We start from the raw sequence: 23,386 nt of genomic DNA on the forward strand, positions 1-23,386 counted from the left end.
CCCCTTTTTGTGAACGAACATTTAGGTTGGAGAACATTCTGTACCTAATAATCTAGAACTGCCAATAATTTTGTATGAAAAAATAAGTAGTTTTGAGCTAATTATTTTATATCTTTGGATATCCATAAATTGTAGTAGACGAAATAAAATGCACTTGATAGAAAATAAATGCACCAAAAAAAAAACTTAAATTAAAAGTAGGTTTAAGGTTTGAATATGGTGGTGTGCCAATAACTAAGGGCAGCACTGTGCATGCAAAATCTTTTTGCAAACAGTATTTTAAATAAATAAACTAATAGAACCAAAATAATCGTTAATGACACTTAACAGCGCATATAAAAATGAAATCATAGAATGAATTTGAAACACATTGCTACATATTTTATTTTTTGAAATTCCAACTTTCAATCTACCAATCGGAGTAGCTCAACAAAATTGTACAGTTTAAAGGCATTAGAAAACCGGTAAGATTAAAATCAGTTCGGTTAAAGACCCTGTCCCAAATCTTAAAAACAAAAATGTTTTTGAAAAGCACAGCAAAAAGCAAATAAAAGAAGAGCCAACAAAAAGAAAAGAAATAAAACAAAAAAAAACAGTTATTTATAGGTAGAGGAATAATTTATTATTATCTTGTGCACATATTCATTTATAATTTACGTTTTGTGTTTATTATTTCAAAAAATTATATTTATGTATTTTTTTTTTGTTTAATAAATGTTCAAATCAATCTTTAAAAGTTGTACACGCGCTTAAAATTTTACTTTTATTCTTTATTTTATGTATTATACATGTTTTTGAAACAAACCTTAGAAAGATAAATTAAATAATATCTTATTACAGAAAATGCTTCAAAAGAATCTAAACAAAAAGAAATAAAATTAATAAATTTAAACAAAATATGCATTTAAAAGATAAAAAACAATTATTAAAATAATTTTGATTTAAACCAAACAACTGCATTGCAAAGGATAATTAATTTTAATTTAAGTCGGGTTCTTAAAAAAAAGTCTACTTTCTGTTTTCTATTTTGTTTACTGATTGCGCACATTTGCACAGTTGAAAAATGTTTTTCAAAAATGATGTTTATTGATTATACTAATACATAGTTTTTGTTTTTAATTTGATTTTTTCTCTGTGTAGATGCTGTTTAATATTTCAATTAAATATTATAGATAATATTTTATTCATTTCGATTTGTTTTTTATCTTGTCTTCTTGTCTATATTTTGTTTTTATTCATAGATTTTATATATTTTGTTGTTTTATATCTCTTTTTATAACCGCAGTTTGTTTACCTACATTATTTATATATAGGATTCTATACAGGTAAAACTTGTAGTTTCTTGTTGTTGTTTTTTAAAATTAAAATTAAATTTGTATTGTAAGTTTATCATTAAAAAATGTTTTAATGTTTTTTTGTTTTGTTGTTGTTATGTTGGTTTGTATGTGTATTCTTCTTGTTTTTTTGTTTACCTATAACTTAATCTAAATTAATTGTTTAAATGTTTATTTACAGAGATACGTTGTTACGACGTCCATTAACTTTATTTACTAGATTGCAAATTTTTAAGGCTGGCCCTAATTTTAGGCCCATGTACTTCATCATCATTTCAGACGTTAAAAGCAGCAACGCTTTCCCATCGATTTCCTAATGAGAAACAAAAAATAAAACAAAAACAAAAAAAAAGAGAGAGAGAATAGAATTATTTATTTAAATAGTTTTACAGCAATGAATACAAAATTGAATACACTTAAAATTTTATTGGATTTAGTTTAAAGTTGTTCTTCAGCACAGAATCAGTGGAATTCTAAAGCTTAGAGTTGTTGGCTTGATTCATCCATAGAGACACTACACGAAAATTCGAATTGTGATTGTTGAAACAGCTTAAACGCATTTTTTTGAGGCTTATGAACATTTAAATTACACAAATAAATTACAAATGACAATTTTTTTCTTGTGTAAAATCTTCCAATCATACAGAGTGCGTCAGAGATATGGAATTAATTTTAAAAAATCATAACGATATCTCTATTTGAGTTCGGAAACGAATGTTGTTGGAAATTGGATGTACAATTTTTTTTACTACCAACCACCATTTGCAGATGAGTGCTTTTTTCGCTGTTGTGATTCTTATAAGGTTAAACAAAATCTTTGTTACTGGTGTGAGGAGAACCTTTACATGGTTCAAGAAAAACTTCAAAGGTTGGTTCGCCTTTGGATGGCAATAGGGGCGGCAGTGTGGGCCATCATCGGTCCGTATTTTGTCGACACAACGGATAACGATCAACGCTACAGACTGCTGTTCAACTATTTTGTGCGGCTGGAATTGGGTCGAAAGAAGAAACCAAAACGTACCTGGTTCCAGCAAGAATATGCAACTTGTCTTTACGCCTACGAAACCATTGATTGTTTCTGCAAAATGTCTGGCAATTAATTAAGTTTTCATAGAGTAAAAATCTTATGGCCGTCGCGTTTGCGTTTTTATGGGGTTATTTGGAGTCTAAAGTGTAGATACAGAGTAAGACGCGCGAGTTGAGAAAGCTTGATAGCTTCAATTCAACTTCATTCTTCCAATTTTAATCGTTATTCTAAGGAAAGTAATTTTAAGTAAAGAAATCGTGTTAGGATTGTTTAAAATCCTTTCTATTTCTCTGGCTTCCGTAGTAAATTCGGATCTTGACTATTTTTTCGAAGTTAAGCCAATGCAAAATTCTCTTGAAATATTTGTGTTTTTCTATTTCAACATCAATACATCACATTTATCAACAAATAATTTTGGTGACTGTCAAAATTAGTACATTTACAATTTCTTGTGTTTCTTTGTGTTAAGTGCTTTTCAATAAAATAAATATCGAATATTAGTTCTCAAATGTCGTTTAAAAAAGACTGATGTCTTTTATATATATTGTGTAGAAGATAGAAGATATTTGTCATACTAAAGGTTAAGTAGAAGCTGCAACTTTTCACATACCAATTCTTTTTAAGAATTAATTAAGCTTTGTGGTATAAATCGAAATTACTTCAGTTTTAAGATAAGTTCAGTACTGCCCATTCTATATCTTGTTTAGTTTGAATCACACCGACTTCGTCTAGTCGGACAAGCTTATACAATGGGTTGATCGGTGTTGATTGGGTGTCAACCCACACAACTCCCATTTAGATCTATTTTTTAGGAAATTTAAGATTCACAATATTTTACCTCTTTTTATTAAAGGATCTCATTAAAGTTTTCCGATAAAGATCTGAATATCATTTTACACAAAACTTAATTGGAAACATAATAAACAAGAGAAACGAGAAAGTAACTAAAGCTCTCTTTTCGTACGATAAAGCCATTGGTAATATATGAGGCTTGGAACCCCTTATCACGCATTAGTTATACACATTGGTAATTACACCGATTCTACTGTACGCTGTGGCAGTATGGTGGACCATATTAGACAAAGTTTTAAACAGCGACAAACTAAGCAAATCCAACGTTCAGCTTGCCTATATGTTAAGAGGATCGCTCCGTATGACCCCATCTGCGGCACTAAACATTCTTACTCGAACTGACACCTTCAGATGTACTAAGTGAACAAATAGTTGTAAGCACTGCTCTGCGCCCCTGAACTTCACAGTTGACTGTATTCTAATTTAAAAAGAATCAACATTAAGGCACACAATTCAACAACAATTTGATAGAAGCTTCCAGATTTCTCTACATTCCTGGAAGAATAGTCAATCCAATTCTATAACGATGGATCAAAAATCTAAAGATGTGGCTGGTGGAGGCGTGTACTCTAAACGCCTAATAATAAGCCTTTTATTCCGTCATTTTACTTACAATCACTTTAGCGTGTTCCAGACAGCACCTTTGGTGATAAGAAAAAAAGATGTTTGGAATTTCTCAGACTCTCAGGCTACCACCAAATCTTTGGACTCTTTCTCTACAAACTCTATAACAGTCCATAACTGTTGATCATCTTTAATAGAGATGGTACAACAGTTTAACATGAAACTTTTCTAGGTGTGTGCAAAGAAATTGTAAAATGGATGAACTCGCCAAAAACGATACAGTACCGCCCATTCTATCACGCTTAGCTTATGTTGACATACCAAACGCTAAGTGTAAATGTTTGCTTAAACAAGACGCTATAAAGAAACCCAACATAAGGTAGAATAACATCAACACATTTCAGGCCACACAAAATATCTGGCCTACCCTAGATTTTAGGCCGCTTGCATAAAGGCTCGATAATTGATGTCATAACCAAACATTACCTAATTTTAAAGCATACCGCGCGGGTAACAGCATTCTAAAATGACTTTTGCAGGAGCTGTATGAACGAGGAAGACGAAGAAACAGTTCTTCACCTCCTCTGTGCATGTCCTGCTCTAGCTCTAAAACGTAAGACCTGCCTAGAAAATTCTTCTATAACGGTCTGAACAATCGTTTATGTTTTATAAGTGACTCCAATTAGTTTCATTGATCTCAAAAGAAGGTATCAAGATTCATGTGGTATCACAATGGACCAACAACTGGTTTAAGTGTGACTTCTACTCCATTACTGACACTCACTTCAACCTAACCTTACCTGAATCATTATGACAATAATCGATTCTATGAAATTTGATTATTGTAGAAGTGTTTTTCGGGCTATGGGACATTTTGGAATTTGGACTTATGGTCTTTTACGTTATAAGACTTTTTTAATGCGCTAATAGTCTCTTTCTTAAAACTAAGTAAAGAATTGGCCATTTAGTGGTTTCTTTTTAAACACAGGTTAATTAGAATCTGACAGATTAAACTGTAACGAAATCAGTCGTTTTAAGGCTTAACAAAGTTGGGAAATATTGAAAACTAATTTTCAGCATTTCGCTTCAGCGAATTTTGCACAAATATCACGAATTTTTCCCTTGCTAGATCCAACTAAAAGCTCATGGCCATTAGGTTCGTTACAATAGTTATCATTTTGGGCTTTATCAACTTTTCTGACCCTGAAATTCAGTCAGGTTTGGCAGCTTTATAGTAATAGGAGAATTATGTCCACTTGACAACTCTCAACCATATGTATGGTTATTGCTGATGCTGGTATGAACAAATTGATACTTAGGAATTCCAACTAACTACAATAAAGTTTAATAAAAATATATAATGAAAAAGAAACTTACATGTTTTCTAAACAGATCTCCGTGAACCGCCAGTGAAATATCATTTGTCTCAATAAACTGAATCACCTCCTCAATGGACCAATCGCCAGGATGTGTCTTAAGAGGTGTTTGTGCAACCGGTGTGGTTGCTGCAGCCGATGATGCAATCGCAGCCGATGTCAGTACGTTCATGGAAGCCACAGCAGATGCAGACGAAGAAGACGATGTCGGCGTAACAGCCGAACTTACAGCAGCCATTGATGCCGCTGATGGTGATGCCATTGACATTTTGCTATTGCCTCCGCCACCGACACTGTTGCCGCAAATCTGTGGGGCATGTGGTGCCGCCGTGGATGTTGTGGTCGTTGTGACTGTCGCATTGTGATTTGAATTGTTCATTTTGTTGTTATTGTTGTTGTTGTTATTATTATTATAGACAATCGATTGTTCAGGATGAACTTCAGCCACCAAAGGCGAATGAAATTTAGCATTTGTTGGCGATAGCAGCTCCACCGATCTTGACGTCGCTGTGTTTTCAATTTTGATTGTCGGCACCACCGGAGCTATAGTGATATTCGAGGCAACGGACGAGGAAGTCGACGACGATGAGGTGGAATTGGTTGAATCTTTGCGAGATGAATTATTGCTGGAGTGGTGATGACGATGGTGATGTTTCTCACCATCCGCCGAATGGTGTTTATCTGAATGGTGTTTGTCTGAATGGTGTTTGTCTGAATGGTGTTTTTCAGAATGGTGCTTCTCTGAATGGTGTTTTCGTTTTTCGGCAACAGGTGGCGGGGATTGCGATGCATGGCGTCTTTTGTGGCTTTGCGAACATTTTTCACATTCTTCTGTGTCGGCTACAAGCGAGATCAAATTCGGACATGCTCTGCATGTTGAACAGAGCGTTTCAATAAATGTCGCCAGACTTTCATCATCTTTCATGCGCAGCTGGGATGGAATTTTTACCTAAAAGTTATCATTATTAGAACTGAGTGAACAAAAAACAAAACAGGCGACACTTACTGTGAAATTCTTTCCAGCAGCTGTCACAATGTGCACATCCCCATCCAAGGCGAAGAGCAGCTTAGATAGCTGAGAAGTATCTGTACTCGCTGCGAGTACTTCTTGCAGGCACAACTTGGCCAATGTCTGATGTGTCGGCCCCGTTACCATCGATGGAAGTTTCGAACTATTTACGAACGGACCACCTTTGCAGTTCATTTTGAAATGAGCTGTGACCGGAGAGGCCGGCACCATTGCGTCTGATTCCTGTATAAATGTATACCTCTGGCGTGGGCTGCGATGCTTATTCGAACTCGAGTCCATGCGACATTTATTGCCCGGTGGTTGCATTGGATGGCAACTTCTGGCACACCAGCCAGCTGGGAATATATCTCGCGACTTATAACTGCACCAATAGTCAAATGCGCCCCTCCATCCATCGAATGTCACATGAATCTGATCGTCTTTGATTGCATTAACAGTGGCGCAGCAAATCAGTTGTGGATTCTTTTTGTCGACTGCCTCCAGTTTTTGCCCAACTTGAAATAGATTCTCCGACGGCCCCTCGGGCTCGGGTTGGAATATATTTTCCGGAGCCACCAGCGCGTTGTTTAAAATTTTGCACAAATACCCAGGCCAGCTGCTGGCGTTCATACGATATCCCAATGGAGGCTGCAGCATTCCGCCGTTCTTCTCGCAATGACCGATAGCATGGATCTCATTGGAATCCACCAGGCGCCAAAAGTCGTTTTGACTGTCACTGCCATCCAAACGAAGACGCAAACGCGAACCCAACACACCGACAACGGTGGCAATGCAAGTTGAGGTCACATTGCGCGGATCGAGGGCTTCCAATTTCATGCCGATTTTAAAGTCATTCGATGGCGGATTCGGGGCTTGTTTGAAGCACTCGGCTGGTGCCGCTTCGCTGCCAGATTCCTATGGAAAGAATAAAGAAGGAGAATGCAAAAATATTAGCACTTGATGGTCTCAGGAATTGAGGACAAGATAAGAAGGAACATCACATTTTATTTGATTTGAATATCTGAATATTGTTGACGTGGGTGATGGCGATGGATATGAAGATATTGATGGAGGGCACTTTACGAATGAATCTCTAATATTAAGTCCTTGAATTTTCTGAGCTAATTAAGTTAATGAACGGCCCTAAACGGCCCGGATCAATACTACACCCATCCTAAGCCAATGCTCTAGAATAGGGATTAGAAGATTAAAAACAATCTGCACTTCATGCCATTTTTCCTAACTAATTATTATTATAATTAAACTTTTTGTTGGTTCGGTTGTTATGCTGTGAAGTTGTGCTCTACTTCAAACTATTTCCTTAAACTATTTTAAAATATTAAATTAGCAAAAACACTAAAACAAAAAAAACATCAAAGCCAAGACACTTGATGTATATTAAATCAGAGATTCAAAACCTACCCTCAACTATCTACGTCGTATATAAATAACTACGACGCCGATGACTATGACGATAAAGAGCCAAGCAGGAATTTCCATAATTCCTGTATGGGACACTACCTTTTCATCCCTTATCGTCGGCCTCACCGTTCGTTGTCGTTGTGTGTGTCCCAAATGCGAATTTAAATTTCAAGTGATACAGAACACACTTCCAACCAAGAGCATCTATTTGATTTTTGAATTTATATAAATTGAAATTATTTGATTTTGGCTTTCATTTTGAAATTTTCATTCATATTGATTTCCTTATGGGGTCGGTCTGTTTTTTGTGTTCGACCGACCGACCGACCGAGGGAGGGTGGGATAAAGCAGCTTGCTCTGGTTGCGGTCTAAGTCATGATAGCTTATATGCAGATAACTATGTATTTATTTGATGTAACTGTACGAACTTTGTTCCGGAAGCTAATCGGTTTACATATTCTAGTAGGGAAAAAAGCAGTATGAGATTATCAGCAATGGAAACGTTTCAGCAGGATGTTTAGTGGCGCTCTGCTGGCAGCAGGCGTTATGCTTCATTAAATAAATGGAAGATAATTAATAGTTTTTATGGCGTTGTTGTTTTTTTCGCTCTCGAAATATCATTTTAATAAAGTTAAAGCGTACTTGATGTCTCCATAATGATTCCCAATTATAGTTATTTATTTATTTATTTGTTGAAATTCAAATTAAAAATCAAATAGAACTTCAATAAATTGATCATGAGTTAAGTGGTGAAATCAGTGCGACTCATTCATCAAGTTGTGACGATTCAAAAACAATATTGCTTCTTAATGGCATGGCTTGGCATGGGAACACTAATTGACCAGTTTCATATTAGTACAAAAAGAGAGAAGAGGTTCTTAGGAATTGAGTCACAAGAAATATGTATGGATATATGTTTTGCTATGCATCTATTGCTTCGCGAAGAAATTCTAGATTTATTTATGAGAAAGAAAATCCATTTATGTAGGTTTCGTGCGGATAAGATGTTTTTGTATTCAAAACCTGACTTTTTCTGATTTCTTTATCTGGGATACATAAAAGAGAAACATTAAACTTTCCTACTTACTTTTCCTTTTAAAAATACTATTGCGTGCTTTTTGATCTTATGTAAGTGAAGACAATTAGGCGATTGTTTCGTAACTAAAATAAATATGTAAAAGGATATTGTAGACCTAGGTAGGTATTATTTGCAAAACGTGTTGTTTCTCGTGTATTGAAATGTTTACAAAAATTGCAATTTAAAACATTTTTAAAATATTTATCTTGTTAAGACTCTTTCTGTTGTTATTTTATATTGAAAGAGGAGCAGATACATATATGTACATATATAAATGGTATTTAATTTAAACTCTTATCATTTTCTATAGCTTTCGAGGTTTACAATCCTCTGAAAAGGAAAAAAACGGCAAGTTTTTTCAAAATTTATCATTTTGAACTTTTAGTGCTCACTGCTCAGGGAAACGTAAATCAGCAATTTTGTTCTTATGATTATAATTATATTAACAGTTAATAAATTACACAAATAATAGTAATTTTTCGGAGCTAATTACCAGGGGGGTCATTCCGTAAAAAGATAATCGTTAGATGATATCGTTTAGACGGTAGTCTCACTTCACGTAAGACGATAATCGTCAAAGTGATATCGTCAAAACTATAGCATTTGCACGATAGCTAAGTAGGTATCGTCTGCTATTAATTTCCATTGATAACTAAGCAAATTGATGTAAAAAAGTTTCGGTGTAGTTTAGTTGTGTTACAAAATGAAAATAAAAACTCAAAAAATACAATGAATTCGGTAACAAAGAAAATTAATAGATGAATGGAACCTTCTATCTATTCTAACCCATATTTAAGCATTTTTTTTATATATTTAAACTTTGGGGCGCAGGAACATTGGTATATTCGACAGGCAACGATTTTAGTATCGCTCTTGCACAAAGCACTAGTCCAAAGAAGTATTGGAAACAACAAATATTTTTGAAGCCAAGTTATGTTCTCTGAGGATAAAATGGAGTCTTCACTTCCTTCCCTTGTACAAAATTGGGATTATTACGGCAGCTGATTTACAAAAATATCAGACATTGAACAAAATGTTTGATATTATAGTTTATTCTTCGTCGGCAAAAACTTAAAACACAAAAAGTGACAATAACAATAAACATCACAAAATAGTTGGCATGTTTATTAACAATACATATTTTGCAAATTTTCAAAATTTCCCATAGAGAAAAACCAAGTTTAATAACATTTTCAAGTTATTGAAGAAGCTTATCTTTCGTTGAGTTCATTTTGACATTTTGAATATACTTAACGAACTTTACTGAAAACGATTGAACGAGACGATAGTGATAAAGTTACGTGAAGCAAATTATTGACGACATCGTTAATGATAATCGTTTTGAAAATTACGGAATGACTACCCTGGACTTGCTGACATTATGTGAAATAACAATTTTAGTTAGTTTGTCTTAATTGAATTTTACTTCTATATCGATTGATGTCAGGATATTGAAAGTTTCCTACAAATGATGGATGTCTTTTATGAGGCATACAATTTAAGCTGGCAGTATTATTTTATCTGGTGACCGTTTTAGCTGGCAAGTGATTTATTATCTACTTTGGATTGGCATTTCAAGAATTGAAGCTACAGGCTTCGGTCAGTGTGCTAAACAAGATTACCTTCGATAAGAATTTTCATAATAGAATTTTTTTTAGCGATGAAGCTCACTTTCAATTGAAAGGATGTCAATGAACAAAACTGTGGTATTTGGAGCAGCGATAATTCTCAAGTGTATGTTGAGACACCGTTATATCCTAAAAACTAGCTCTTTGGTTTGCTGTAGATGTCTCACAATTCCGGACTAAAAAAAAATAAATTCTGTGGCGCAACAGCCCGTTGAGAACTAGGGCCTAGTTCTCCATTCAACCATTCCTGTCTGCGAGTAATGTTGTCAGGGAATGTGGGGACCTTCTACTTTAAGCCGAATCCAGACGGCTTATTTGAGAAAGGACTTTTCACGACAAGAATTACTCTTGGAAGATTTTTCAATTTCTCGCAAAAACTTTAGAAGGCATAGGCAGGGATCGAACCCAGACCACGAGTACTACAGCCCCGGAAAGAATTGATTTATTGAAGGAAACGTTCGGTAAGATCATAGTTTCACTTTAGGGAACAGTCAACGCCGCTACATTTTGCCTTAGATAGATGAAGTCAACCGTGGGGTACTGCCTCTTGCGAGGAATTGACAAATCCTTCAAGAGTAATTCTTGTCATGAAAAAGTGCTTTCTTAAATTAGCCGTTCGGATTCGGCCTAAAATTGTAGGTCCCTTCTATTCCTGACAATAGGACTCGCACACAGAAATGGTTGAGAGTTGTAAGTCACAACGGACTTTTGCGCCACCTAATTTATTTATTTAGATAAAGTCACTAGTCTAAACAATAAAGCTTGATACGATTGACCACTGGGTTCACAATGTTATTGCCGATATACGGAGGCAAATATTGGAAGAAGTCATCGAAAATTGGACCTAGGACAAGATTACATTCATTTCAGATCATTCTGAAAATATCACTTTTGTTTTACTATATTTCAAAGTTCAATACTTAAAAAACACTCTTTACATACATATATGTATATATTTTTATGATTAATAAGCTTTGATAACTTTTAATATATTTTGAAAGAAAATTACTAAATTGTCGATCTGAACAATTTATATTAACAATATTTCTAAAATATGAAGGTGCAATAAAACAAAGTCTGTCGGTTTTAACCAGAAGTTATACTTTGAATGAAAAATATGCAGAGTGGTTTAATAATGAATTAATTAATCTTAAACATAATAAAGATATTTTATATAACAAACCTTTGTATGCAAACTTACTAAATAATTGGAACAATTATAAAATTGCTAGAAATTATTATAAAACTCAGTGTAAAAAAACAAAAAATGAGTATATAGAAGCGAAAATAAGTTAAAAAGCAGGTGATCAGAAAGGTCTCTGGAAATCTTTGAAGAGGTATATTCTTAAAGAAGAAAAAAGTGTCGTCAATGACCTAGAGATAAATGGTGTTCAAATAAAAACTGATATTGATAAAGCCAACTCGTTGAACCAATATTTTATTGATAGTATAGTAAACATTAGCGAAAGTATTCCCAAACTAACTTCTTCGGATGAAATCCCAATCTATGAAGACATATTCCAGTTTAATCAAATCAATTTAAATGATCTTATAGAAGCAGTGAAAAAAATGAATAAAAAAAATGACTGCAAGATTTTATTAGATTGCAGTGATGTGATTCTTCCATCACTGCCTGATTGATAATAAATTTGTCTCTATACCATGGAGAGTTCCCAGAGAGTTGGAAGAATGCTGATATTATTCCTGTTGAAAAAGTCAAAAATGCTAAAACAGCTGAAGAATGGAGACCAATAAATATGCTACCGACCTACGAAAAGGTATTGGAACACATAGTTTTTGTCCAACTTACAAATTTTATTGAAAATAATAAACTTTTATGAGAAAAGCAATCAGGATTTAGGCGTGGTCATTCGTGTGAAACCTCCATATGCTGGATCATTAATGAGTGGAAAAAGGTAACACTGTTCTGGCTGTTTTCTTGGACCTCAAACGTGAAGACATAAACCATTGATAGGGAGATACTTTTGAGAAAATTATACAAATATGGTATTCGTGGAAATGAGATGAAGGGTTTAAAAGTTATTTAACTGACAGAACTCAAAATTTTAAGATTAATGATAGTACCTCCAGTACACAAAAAGTGTCTATTATATACTATATACTTAGAGTTAATGATTTTGGAAGATGTTTTACACGTTCAAAAGTATGTTTATTTGCCGACGATACTCTTATTTATGTATGTGGTCGCAACTTAGAGTTCTGTGAGGAGAATATGCAGCTTGATATATCCAGTATATTTACAGAGAATTGTGGAGTACATAACCAACAGTAGATACTTGTTGAGAAATCTTGGTGACTTCCGACTTCCGCTGTACAGAAGAGCTCAGACCCAAAACAACGTACTATATAAAGGTCTTCAACCTTTCAATATGCTTCCTAGTAATGTGAAAATTAATATCTATATTGAATGTATTTAAATCAAAAATTACCTATCTTCTTTATAATAACTTAATTTAAAGGCTGAATTGTAAATTAAAATTAAGAGTTTTTAAGCTAATAAATAAATTACAATTACAAAAAAGAAACTTTGCATACTGAGCTGAGTGAGGGTTGCAGATAGTCTTAGTAAAGGTAAATTTAGGTCTGGTAGCAAGTATCGGTCACGTTTCCCATAAAAAGCCTATGTGGCCACATTTGTAAGGCAGAGGTTTTTAGACCTTTGGGCAACGACTTGCGAATTGGAAGCCCTTGACTTCCTGATAGCAATTATGTACAGGGCTGGCAAAAAAACTCTCGTATTTTTTTTATATTTAAAGCTATTTATAGATAAAATGGTATTCCAGGTATACATAGAAGTCTATGAGCCATTTTTAGTAATCATAATGGAGTGGCACGGTGAGCATCGCGCATTTGTCGTAGAGTAATATATCCGTAATTGGGGTTCTGCGATTACTACTCAGCGAGCATTTCGTATTCGATTCAAACTTGGAAGACATGATCATGTTCCGGATGGAAAAACAATTCAAGTTTTAGAGTAACGGGTTCTGCGCTAAAGAGAAAATCGTCTGGCCGAACTCTTTGGAAGCACTTAAGGAGGAAATCACTGAGGAAGTGGCAGCCATTACGCCACAAATGACTCGACGAGCAATGGAAAACTTCCGGGAAAGGCTTCGTAAATGTATTAATAATACAGGACAATATTAAAGGGATATAACATATAATGTTTAAAACTAAATGGCATAGTATTTAATTTAAAAAAATCATAAAATTTTTCTGTTAAATTGACCCAGTATCCTGACAGACGTGATTAAACTCTATTTTTTTTAAATCAAATCACCGGATGACAAATTTAGCTCCGTAAAATATATCGAACTGCAAAGCTCTTGGATACAAGACAAAAAATACATTTCAGAAATCAGTTTATCCCCACTAGCTAGGGATAAAAATCTTGAATTTTTAAATTTAATTCTTAGAAATGGGATTTTAATTGACTTTCATTATATTTAAACAGAAACATATTAATTTCAATACAAACTTCAGCAGATGTTGAGTCTTACTTATTGGTGTTTTTTGAAATGTACATTGATTTAAATATTTTCAATCCCAAAGAATTAAAGTTAAGCTGGCACAAACTTTAACTAAAAAGCTATAAAAGTTATGAATGGTTCAGTACTTTATCAACTGTATAGGTTTTTAGAATTCTCATTTATTTTCCCAACATAATAAGCAACGAATAAGCATCTTTTAATAATTAATTCACGCACAAGGCTTTCAAGTTAAAGTCAATACAACTTTTAAAAAAGTTTGTGTTTATTCAGTTGAAGTGTAATTTATTTCTATTTTTTTATTAGAACAAAAATGTTCAGATAGTTTTTTGTTTGAACTTCATGCTTTTTGTTACATCTTTTTACCCCTCTTAATTCTGTAATAAACTGTTAAACAAATAGCCAGAGCGATTCATTAGTGATCGTAAATTTTCTACTAAACTTACTTTTTAATTGACCAATATTTTTTTGATAATTAGGTACTATGAGATCAAATTGCATTGTGGATATGAAAGGAGGGTGATTACTGACTGAGTAAACAGTCATCACATTAGGAATCGACATTATTTTCAATTTTTGGTAAAAAAAAACACGAGACTATTGAACAAGAAATTGAATTTAGTGAGAGAACGGAGAGGTATAGATTCGATTTGATCTTATCTTATTTTGAGAATATAAAATGCGATCCTCTCGATGGATGTTGGTAGATGGAAAGCTAAAATTTGTTTTTAAAATTTGATATTAATTTTGAATTGTACACAAAAAATAATTTAGATACATATGTAGATACTTATAGAGACCAATTATATTCCCCTTTCAATTTCGAAAGGATAGAAGAATCAGATACCTATAAAACATTAAGACAATTCAACGAAAGGCGAACGAAGTTCAAGTTAAATAAACAATCCTCCCCCATGTAGGTTCAAAAAATTAATACAAATATTTGCCAGCTGGAAGAGTTATTCATAACTGATCGTGAATGTTAAGCTGAGCAGTCTTTAATTGATAAAAGTTGTGAATTATGTGTGTGCGACGAGATCAAGTTACATCGTTATTGAGAAACCAATTTCAAAAATAATAAATATTTGTACACATAAGAGAGTGCCCAAAACAATGGAGATTTTGTTATTTTAATGTGCGCGGACTCAAGGGGTTATTTAAATGAAGATTCACAGTGTGAGAATTCAGAAAAGGAGGGTTTGAATGTATGCACATTAAAATGAGTGAGAAATATTGAGCTTGGCACATTCGTGTTGTGCGGCTAAATAGAGAATCTCTGTACAGAAAAGTACATCTTAAATTCGGATCAAGGGCAAACTGATTAATATGCTTAGAAATACGGATATTACGGTCAAATTGTTTGAAGGAAGGAGTCCAAATGGATATTTCTCTAGAGCTTATAAGAATATAAGACCTTGCAGCGGTTTTCCAAAGTAGCAAATGTCTGAGCAAGAGAACGATCGCATATAATTTTTAGAGCTTTATTTTCAGTTGTGTCCAAAAGTCAAGTAGGTTATTGGGACACCAGCCCAAATACGACTAAAAAAAGTGACTTGTAAATTGTAGCCGGGTCAGAAAAGGGGTACAACGATAGTACCATTGGAGAAGGGTAAACACTCTTGCGACATTGGAAATCATTAGCATTAAAATCTTAACGATTTTTGATACCCGATTGGACAATGCTGTTAAGACCACAATTTAATGAGCTTATCATACGTTACTGCTAATTCACATCCAAAGAACATGGATGAGATTCTGCAAACGAATAAGAAAAGCTGAGGGTACTGTCATCAGCGAAACAATTAAGTGGACAAGAAGTTTCAGACAAAAGATTATTTATAAAAATAAGGAAGAGTGTCGGAAACAAGACTGAGCCCTGAGGAACACCAGTGTTTAGTTTATGGATATCAGATTTGAGCCTGTTGAATACTAGTTGAATTCAATGGTCCGAAAGGTAATTTCTAAAAAGCCATACTGCCGGTCATTGAAAAGCTTTCGTTCTTCAATACATTTCTTAAGCTGAACATTTTTCAGCGATTTCATGAACTTGGAAAGAAGGGACTTTAACGCAATTGGGACGATAGTTTAAAGGGAGGAAAATTCGATTTTATAGGGAGCAGCTGGACAAATGCTGTTTTTCATCAATCAATTTTAAGCACTGGTGTTCCCAGCGTTGAAGAACACCTCTTCAGAATTATAGCGAGGGTACTATCTGTTCCAGTGGATTTGTGTAAGTCAAGGTCTTTAAGAATTCTAGCAACTGTACGCTTTTAAATACAGAGGGATTCAAGTCATTCATTGTCAAAATCTAATTAACAGCAAATTTTGCTGCAAGCAAATTGGCTTTATCAATCGAGATTAAAAAAAGCGTGTCATCAGAAACGAGCGTAGACACCGGCGATGACGTAGTGTTGCGCATATTTTTTACAAATGACCAGATATTTTTACTACTTTCGTAATTGTAGTAGTTTTTGCTGAAATTTTGAGTAATGCAAAAATTTAATACGTTGAATATGTCCGTTACACGTCTTTCTAGCTTGTTTGAAATTATTCCGGTTTTCTTCATTGGGATGTGCTGTTAACCCGGAAACTTACATATTTGATCTTAATAACCTCTTTGCAGCTCGAATCAAACCATGAGTGTTCTTTGGGTTTGATACACTTTACCCTTTTCACCATATCTGCGCTAGAAACCACGTTTCTATCTAGGAAGCATAGTTCCTGAAGAAGTAATTGAGACTTTACCCATCGCCTTTTTCATATTTGTAAAAGGTTCTCTTAGGGCTTTTAAATTTAACAGTTTTTTTTTGCATCAAAAATTTGCACAAGGATTATTTAACAACAATAAAATTGCGACTTACGGATCCGACATTAGAGCTCAATTTTCTATTACCGCAGCACGAATTTCGACTCGCGGTTTTTTTATTCGATAGATATGTGCAAATAAATAATAACTATAGCAATTTTGGAGCGAGGAAACATTTATTTCTATTTTTAATTAATTTTTAAAGTTCACTTTTTTCCATACAAAACACTCAAAAATGGTTGATTTTGACATTTCTTAACTGTTTTTTGTTCAGTGTTGCCATACTTGTTTTTTTTTGGTAATTTCTTTGATTTTAGTGCTCAAATGAAAAAGTACTTTGCATATACCCAAACTCGCACCCACCCCAAATCCTATAGTGACCCCAAGCAGGGGGGTTACATACCTAGCTGTTAGTACGCCGTGCTATCAATTAAAAAAAAACTTGTTTTAGGCTCAAAAAATGCAATGCAAAAAAAGTAGGGTTAAGTCCGAAAAAGAAAATATTGTTCTATTGAGACCTCTACCTAACTGTAAAAAAAAATCAGAAGGAAATTCGTGCTGCTGTAATGGAAAGTCGCCCCAAAAAAAGTTTATAAATCGAATTCAGGAGAAAGAAAATTATGATAATTTCGTGTGTTAGCCTTCTAAAAACTTTTTTAAAAGAATTTCAATCCCACTATCTATTTTATCTCTTTATGGTATCAAATGGTTCATTGTGTTCTCTCCTTAGATTCAAATTAAGTACGACTTAGTTTTGCATTACAAAAAGAAACATGAGAGGAAAAGCTTAGAAAAAAAAAGCGACACATTTTGGTTTATGTTTGTCCCCTTAATTTGCATCAAAGCTTATTACTTTTCGACACGATCATAATACAGCAAAATACTTGATACATTTTGGCGCGTAAAGAAATGTGTTAGTATTCAAACACCGATTGACGACATAAAAATCAAATATTAAGAGAGGGACCGACTTAAACTCAAATCTTAAGGAAAAAAAAAACATGAACAACAAATGAAATCGGCTCAAGAAGCAAAATAATGTGAAACTTGGGTTCCTCATCACATTCTTTTTGGTAGGTATTTAAATTAAATTGAAAAACGCCGCCACACAAAAGAACTTGTAGTGTACACGGTCAGACGTGTATCATCAAAAATTGTCACTTTTTTATTTAGTGTAATAAAAAATAAACTGATATTTATGCAAATTATTCTTTTAAAGAGGATTGACTTAATTGTCCGCACCGCACACGGTCCGACGCAGCAAACTCTAATTTCAGGTAAAATTCAAATTCTTGTGGCAATTCATTTGGGACATCGTTTTTATCTTTGTGTTAATGCAGAATTATTTGCACGTCAGACAAAAACTAATTGGAAAAAACCTAAAGAATTTATTCTCAAAATCAAGAACTCTTCAAAGTTCTAAAAAACATATTTAACAAAAAAGAAATTCAAAAATTATTCTACTACTCTTCATCGCCATTGGCGCTCTGTTCAAGGTCACGCATGACTTCTTTTCAACTTAGCAGATACCTGACGAACAATAGATGGCATGTTTACCTCAAATAAATTCCACAATACATCCTCATCCCCAACGTCTCCTCATTCAAACTAAAAAATTAAGGAAAAAAGCGCGTATGACGCAGTTTGCGATGAACTCACCTGCAAATAAGCATCCCAATCGAAAACATGGAAGCTCTCATACTGAAATGGCCCTGTCGGAGTGCACGACACTGGACTCATCTTGTGATTGCGCTCCTGTTCGCCCCGATTGTTGTTGTTCGGCTGCTGGCTCTGCTGCTGCTGTTGCTGCTGCTGTGTGGGCCGATTGATGTTCTTCTTTTGGTTCTTGTTCATGCACACTATCGAGCAGAACTCTCGACTGGGAGCAGTCTCCTTGATGACATTGTCGCACTGGACACAGGCGCCCTTGCTGTAGGCCTTGCGGAACTCCGAGATGCAAATCTCCGAGCAGAACTCTTTTTTGCCGTTCTGTGTAGGCAGGACGTATTGCAGTGGGTGCTTGCTCTCGCCGCACCAGGTGCAGGTGGCTGGCTTCTTAGCCGGGCGGCCACGCGACCGGTGGCCATTCACCGGAGGCGTTGCCATACCGTTGCTGCTATTGCTGCTGCTGCTCGAGGAACCCGCCGATCCGTTCGACGATGACGATTCCCTTCCGCCTCCTGACATTTCAACCACCGCTTCCGCTTTGATTTGTCAATTGACGATCTGTTTTTATTTCCGTGTTTTTTTTTTATTCCAACCGAAAGATGCGGGGAGATGTAAATTGTAATTTATCACTTCATTGCCCCTTTCGCCGGCAAGCGGGCGAAAAGTTCTCGAACCGAAATAAGAATTCAACGCACAATTTCAATTCCGCAAAGGAATTGAAAACTTTTATTTTATTTTTCAATCCAAAGAAATTCACAAAATTTACACGAAAAAGGACCGAGGAAAAGAGAAAACCCCAGGATTACTTCTTAACACGCACGCAACGCACTCCTCGTCTTGCTCACGCTTGAGATTTGTCAAAAAAAGTGGGTATGAAAATTTGACGACGAGTCACACAATTTGTTTTATTTTTTCTCTTGGAAAAATAATTTTCTTACAGCGCACTTTTTCTCGGCGAAATAACTGAAAATACAATAGTATTTTATTATTTTTACACAATATATTGATTATATTTTATCGAACACTTGATTTTTATTAAATTCGTCGATTTTTTAATAAATATTTTCCAATTAATTGTGGATTATGTGTTCTATCGTTCTATGTCGTACACAAAGTTCCGCCATTTTTATTTTTTTTTCGCAACCAAACAAACAAAAGTGGAATTCTTCTTCGAATTGGGAAGTGTTTGGAAAATGAGCTAATTCGTGAATTTCAAATTTGTGTGGTGCTATCTAGCGGAAGATAGAAAATTAAAGTGCATGAGGATGAATTTAACACAGAAATACGGGTATTTTTCATTTAATATGGTACAGAAATTGTTGAAAATGCTGATTTTCAATTGAATCAAAAAAGATTAATTTATGAAAATGAAAAATGAAAATAGTTTAACCGTTCAGAAATGAACGGTTTCAAATCGAAAACACAGCACTTACATGGGCATTTTCGAAAAACTGATTTAAGTTGATAACACAATAGTACAGAGTTGTTATGATTTGCACAATTTGTTACTGGTGTGTTTTAGAAGCTGTTACATGTATGGGAAGGAGAATAATTAAAAGAAATTTGTCACATAAACAGTGAATTATAATAGACTCATAAAAATGTAGTCTCAATTTTCTTTTTAGTATTTTTTGATTTATTTCATGTTTTTTTTGGAAATTAAGACTTATCATCGTTGTGAATATCAACATTATTACTGTGGCGCTTTAGTAAAATAACAACAAAAATTACTGTTTTAATGTATTTGAATACGTGAGGAATAACAATATTATACAAAAATACCACTGTTCTGAAGTATTTAAAGTTTTTGAGAAAATATTTTAACTAAACATCACGTATTTTTCCTTTTTTCCGGAGAAAAATTTATATTCCTGAACAGTCGATTGAAAATGAAAATAATCGTTCCACTGATTTTAAAATTCCAATAACATGTTTTCAAATTCCAATGATTGATTTCAACGATGACAGCCATTGGTAGCTATAACTTGACCATACACATACATTTCCACAAGTTACCAAGAAAATAGAGACATTTTTGCAAGAATTGGTGGTACCTACCTATAGATTAACGAGTGTAAGAGCGTTATGTCATTCGCAGAGAAACTTAATATTCCAATCAAAATAGACATTTAACTTTGAAATATATTGTGAAGACACAGGGCATCATTAAACAATATGACTTAAAGTCCTCAAAAATCGCATTTGAACCAGTAAATTAATGTAAAAGAAGTGTCACTTACAAGCAACCTTAATCTGCCTATTACGGGCAATAGAAAAACTGAAAATGATATTTTAGAATTTTGTGCGCAAGGACCATTGAACAACCAAAATCTTTATTGTAGAAACTCTAATAAATAAGTAAAAATAAAGCATTATTCACATGAGCGCGACCAACGAACGATGAATGAATTATAAAATTTGAGTTTATATACGTTTCAAGTTTCAAGACATATTTCCACACAAATTCTTGAAAAAACGATAGCAATATAGTTTCTACTTAATTTATGATGCATGCTTTTACTTTTCAATATCACATATAAATAAATTTAAGAAAAAAAATTTATTCGACGCGAAAAAAATTGTAGCTGATACGAACTGTCAAACTTTATTCGCGTTCCACATTATCCATACTCGCAACAAATAAAATAATCGCGCGTACTTAACCTAAGAAAATCATTCTTGATTTGGTTTCGGTGTTGAATAGTGTTCGGCTGTGGTACAAAGTCAAAATTCATTCGCGGCGAATTAAAAAGTCTCATGTGAAAGAAATGACAAAAACGACGAATATTCGTTCATTCGTTGGTCGTGCTCATGTGAATAGTGCTTAACTCCTGCAACGAATCAAGGCATTAGTGGAGAAGAGAAAGTAAACGAAAAATAATTTGTAATGCTTTAAGCAATTAAATAACAAATTGCAATTCTTTATAGAAAAGTTGACTTATTCGAAGAGATCTTTAATTCTTTGAATCTGTTATATTGCTTAAGGGGGTATTCTGGTCTAGAGACATGAATTTTAGGTAAGCAAGCAACAATTTTATCATAAATTTTTGTATAAATTATTTATTCACATTATCAGCTGATGGAGTGGTGCGTCTCAAAAATTTGGTGCGTGACCATACCCACGATTTTAACTCTCCTAAAAAACTGAAATCAAAAACTAAAAGATTATTAATCTACAATAATGTCGCAATGTCTGGAACTACGGAATTCAAAAAGACAGTTCTGAGAAAAACGCGTTTAAAATACCCCATTATGTCTTTTGTTCGATTAGTTGCAGCCCAACCGATTTGGGTCGATTTTTTTTTATTTCTAGACCAGAATACCCCCTTAAACTTCTTATACAAAAGTATGGGATCTAAAAAACTAATTTGTGAACTGTGTCAAATCTATTATCTACCAAAATTTTGTATGGTTCATTACAGAAACGTGTTAGCATGATAACAGATTTAGCAGGATAGTCCAAATTATTAAGGCAAACCACTGATAACAGTTTTCTCAATGCCTTAATGGCTAGAAATACAGATGTTTCATCAGAATAATTTACATATCAATGACATTTGGTACAGATACATGTGAGCATAAAAAGTTATTAAGGTTTTTTGTCGAAATTTCCCGGTTTTATGCTGAAACTTTTGAACTATAATGGCTGAATCACAAACACGCTTCAGCTTCGGCTTACCTGACGTTTACGAGTTCAGCCATAGAAATTCAATGCATGCTATCACAATGGAGCTTCGACCACACGCTTCGTTTGACAATCGTAAAGAAACGAACGTAATGTAACGTAATGTGACTCCAAACGGAAGCCCTAGTTCAATTATCTGAACATTTGCTAACAGCTCAACAGTTGTAAAAAATATGTTAACAAACAAAATATTTGCTCTTTGGATGGATAAAATAATAGAAATGGCATTCAAAGCGACCTTGAAGCAGGCTGCATGCTGCAAGAGTTTTCAAATAGAATTTGAAATGCGTGAGATGTGCCATGAATAGTTAAGTAACTTTTTTTATAAAGAGCAAGCGTTTAGAAGTTGCTTTGGTGTAAAAAAAATGTCAAATGTCAAAAATACCTATTTTTCGAATACTCCACGTAAACGGTACTTTGTGTCTGAAAGGTACACAAAAACCATTTTTATCATGGTTGGATAATATTTTCCTTCCGCTTTTTTGCACTTTATTCAATTCTTTATAAAAAGCAAAAGTCCCCCTTATTTGCGACAACGACAACCATTTTTCATAAGCCTCTTCTGAGTTCAACTTTACACCACAAGGGTGTTCGCCATGGACAGGAACAGGTGGTTATTACTTAGATGATAGAATTAAGCGTCTGGCCATATCGGAACAGTTCTGGTTCAAATTTAAAGCACCAAGGGCGTTCGCCATTTACAGGAACAGGTGGTAATCACTTAGATGGCATAATTAAGCGTCTGGACATATCGGAGCAGTTCATAGTGGATGATTCGCTTTGAATTCGGACAAACACACAGCAAAGCTTTCATGGTCGTTAATCCCTTGGCTACTGTTTGGGACAATTCACCGGCCTTCGACCACGACCGTTTTCACTTCATATTGACGTATGCCATTAATTTTTCGTCGCCATTCACTATTCACTTCAAAAATGGATCGAGTTCATTCCTTTTCATGTCCAAGGTTTTTTTGCATCCAGTCTTCTACAGATGGTTTAAAATGGTTAAGTGACAAACTCCCATCTTCTGGGCGATGTCATGAGATGCAACATGCTCCATATTTTTCATAACTTGATCAGTAGTCGTCGTCACAGGCATTTAGCCGGCTGATTTATCTATGGTGTCGTTTTCACTGGCTTTGAATCGTCGAAACAATTTCTCCGCTGTTAGAAGTGACAGAGTACCATGTTCAAAACACAATTAATCTTACGGAACGTTTCTCTAGCGGATTTGCCTTTAACGAAGGAGAACTTTAAAACAGAGTAAATTTTGGAGTTAGTAAACTCAATGTATTCACACCTATAACTGTTGAACGCAATATTCAAACTAATCATGCACAGCGTCGTTTTGTAGGTTATGTCAAGAACTTTCAAATGATATACCTACATATCCGGATACGAGCTCTCTAGCACTTTGTACATAGTCGCGAA

General features: G+C 34.3%; 1 protein-coding gene across 1 annotated transcript; it reads right to left on the reverse strand.

The window, feature by feature from the left end:
• Positions 1-1,270: 1,270 nt before the first annotated feature.
• Positions 1,271-19,385, reverse strand: LOC129938672 (polycomb protein Scm). Its single transcript, XM_056046351.1, has 4 exons — positions 18,262-19,385; positions 6,160-7,077; positions 5,155-6,102; positions 1,271-1,647 (listed from the first exon to the last, which is right to left on the reverse strand). The coding sequence occupies exons 1-4, from the start codon at positions 18,787-18,789 to the stop codon at positions 1,510-1,512; spliced, it is 2,532 nt and encodes an 843-aa protein (XP_055902326.1). The 5' UTR covers positions 18,790-19,385; the 3' UTR covers positions 1,271-1,509.
• Positions 19,386-23,386: the final 4,001 nt, after the last annotated feature.

This window comes from Eupeodes corollae, chromosome 1, assembly GCF_945859685.1.
Source record: "Eupeodes corollae chromosome 1, idEupCoro1.1, whole genome shotgun sequence".
NCBI classification, from domain to species: domain Eukaryota; kingdom Metazoa; phylum Arthropoda; class Insecta; order Diptera; family Syrphidae; genus Eupeodes; species Eupeodes corollae.

Bases quoted from the DNA above. Each gene is read 5' to 3' on its own strand.
- LOC129938672 (XM_056046351.1), bottom strand. From the start codon at position 18,789: ATGTCAGGAGGCGGAAGGGAATCGTCATCGTCGAACGGATCGGCGGGT. The intron at 6,103-6,159 runs GTAAGTGTCGCC...GATAACTTTTAG, and splicing joins CTGCTGGAAAGAATTTCACA to GTAAAAATTCCATCCCAGCT. The intron at 1,648-5,154 runs GTAAGTTTCTTT...GTTTCTCATTAG, and splicing joins GAGATCTGTTTAGAAAACAT to GAAATCGATGGGAAAGCGTT.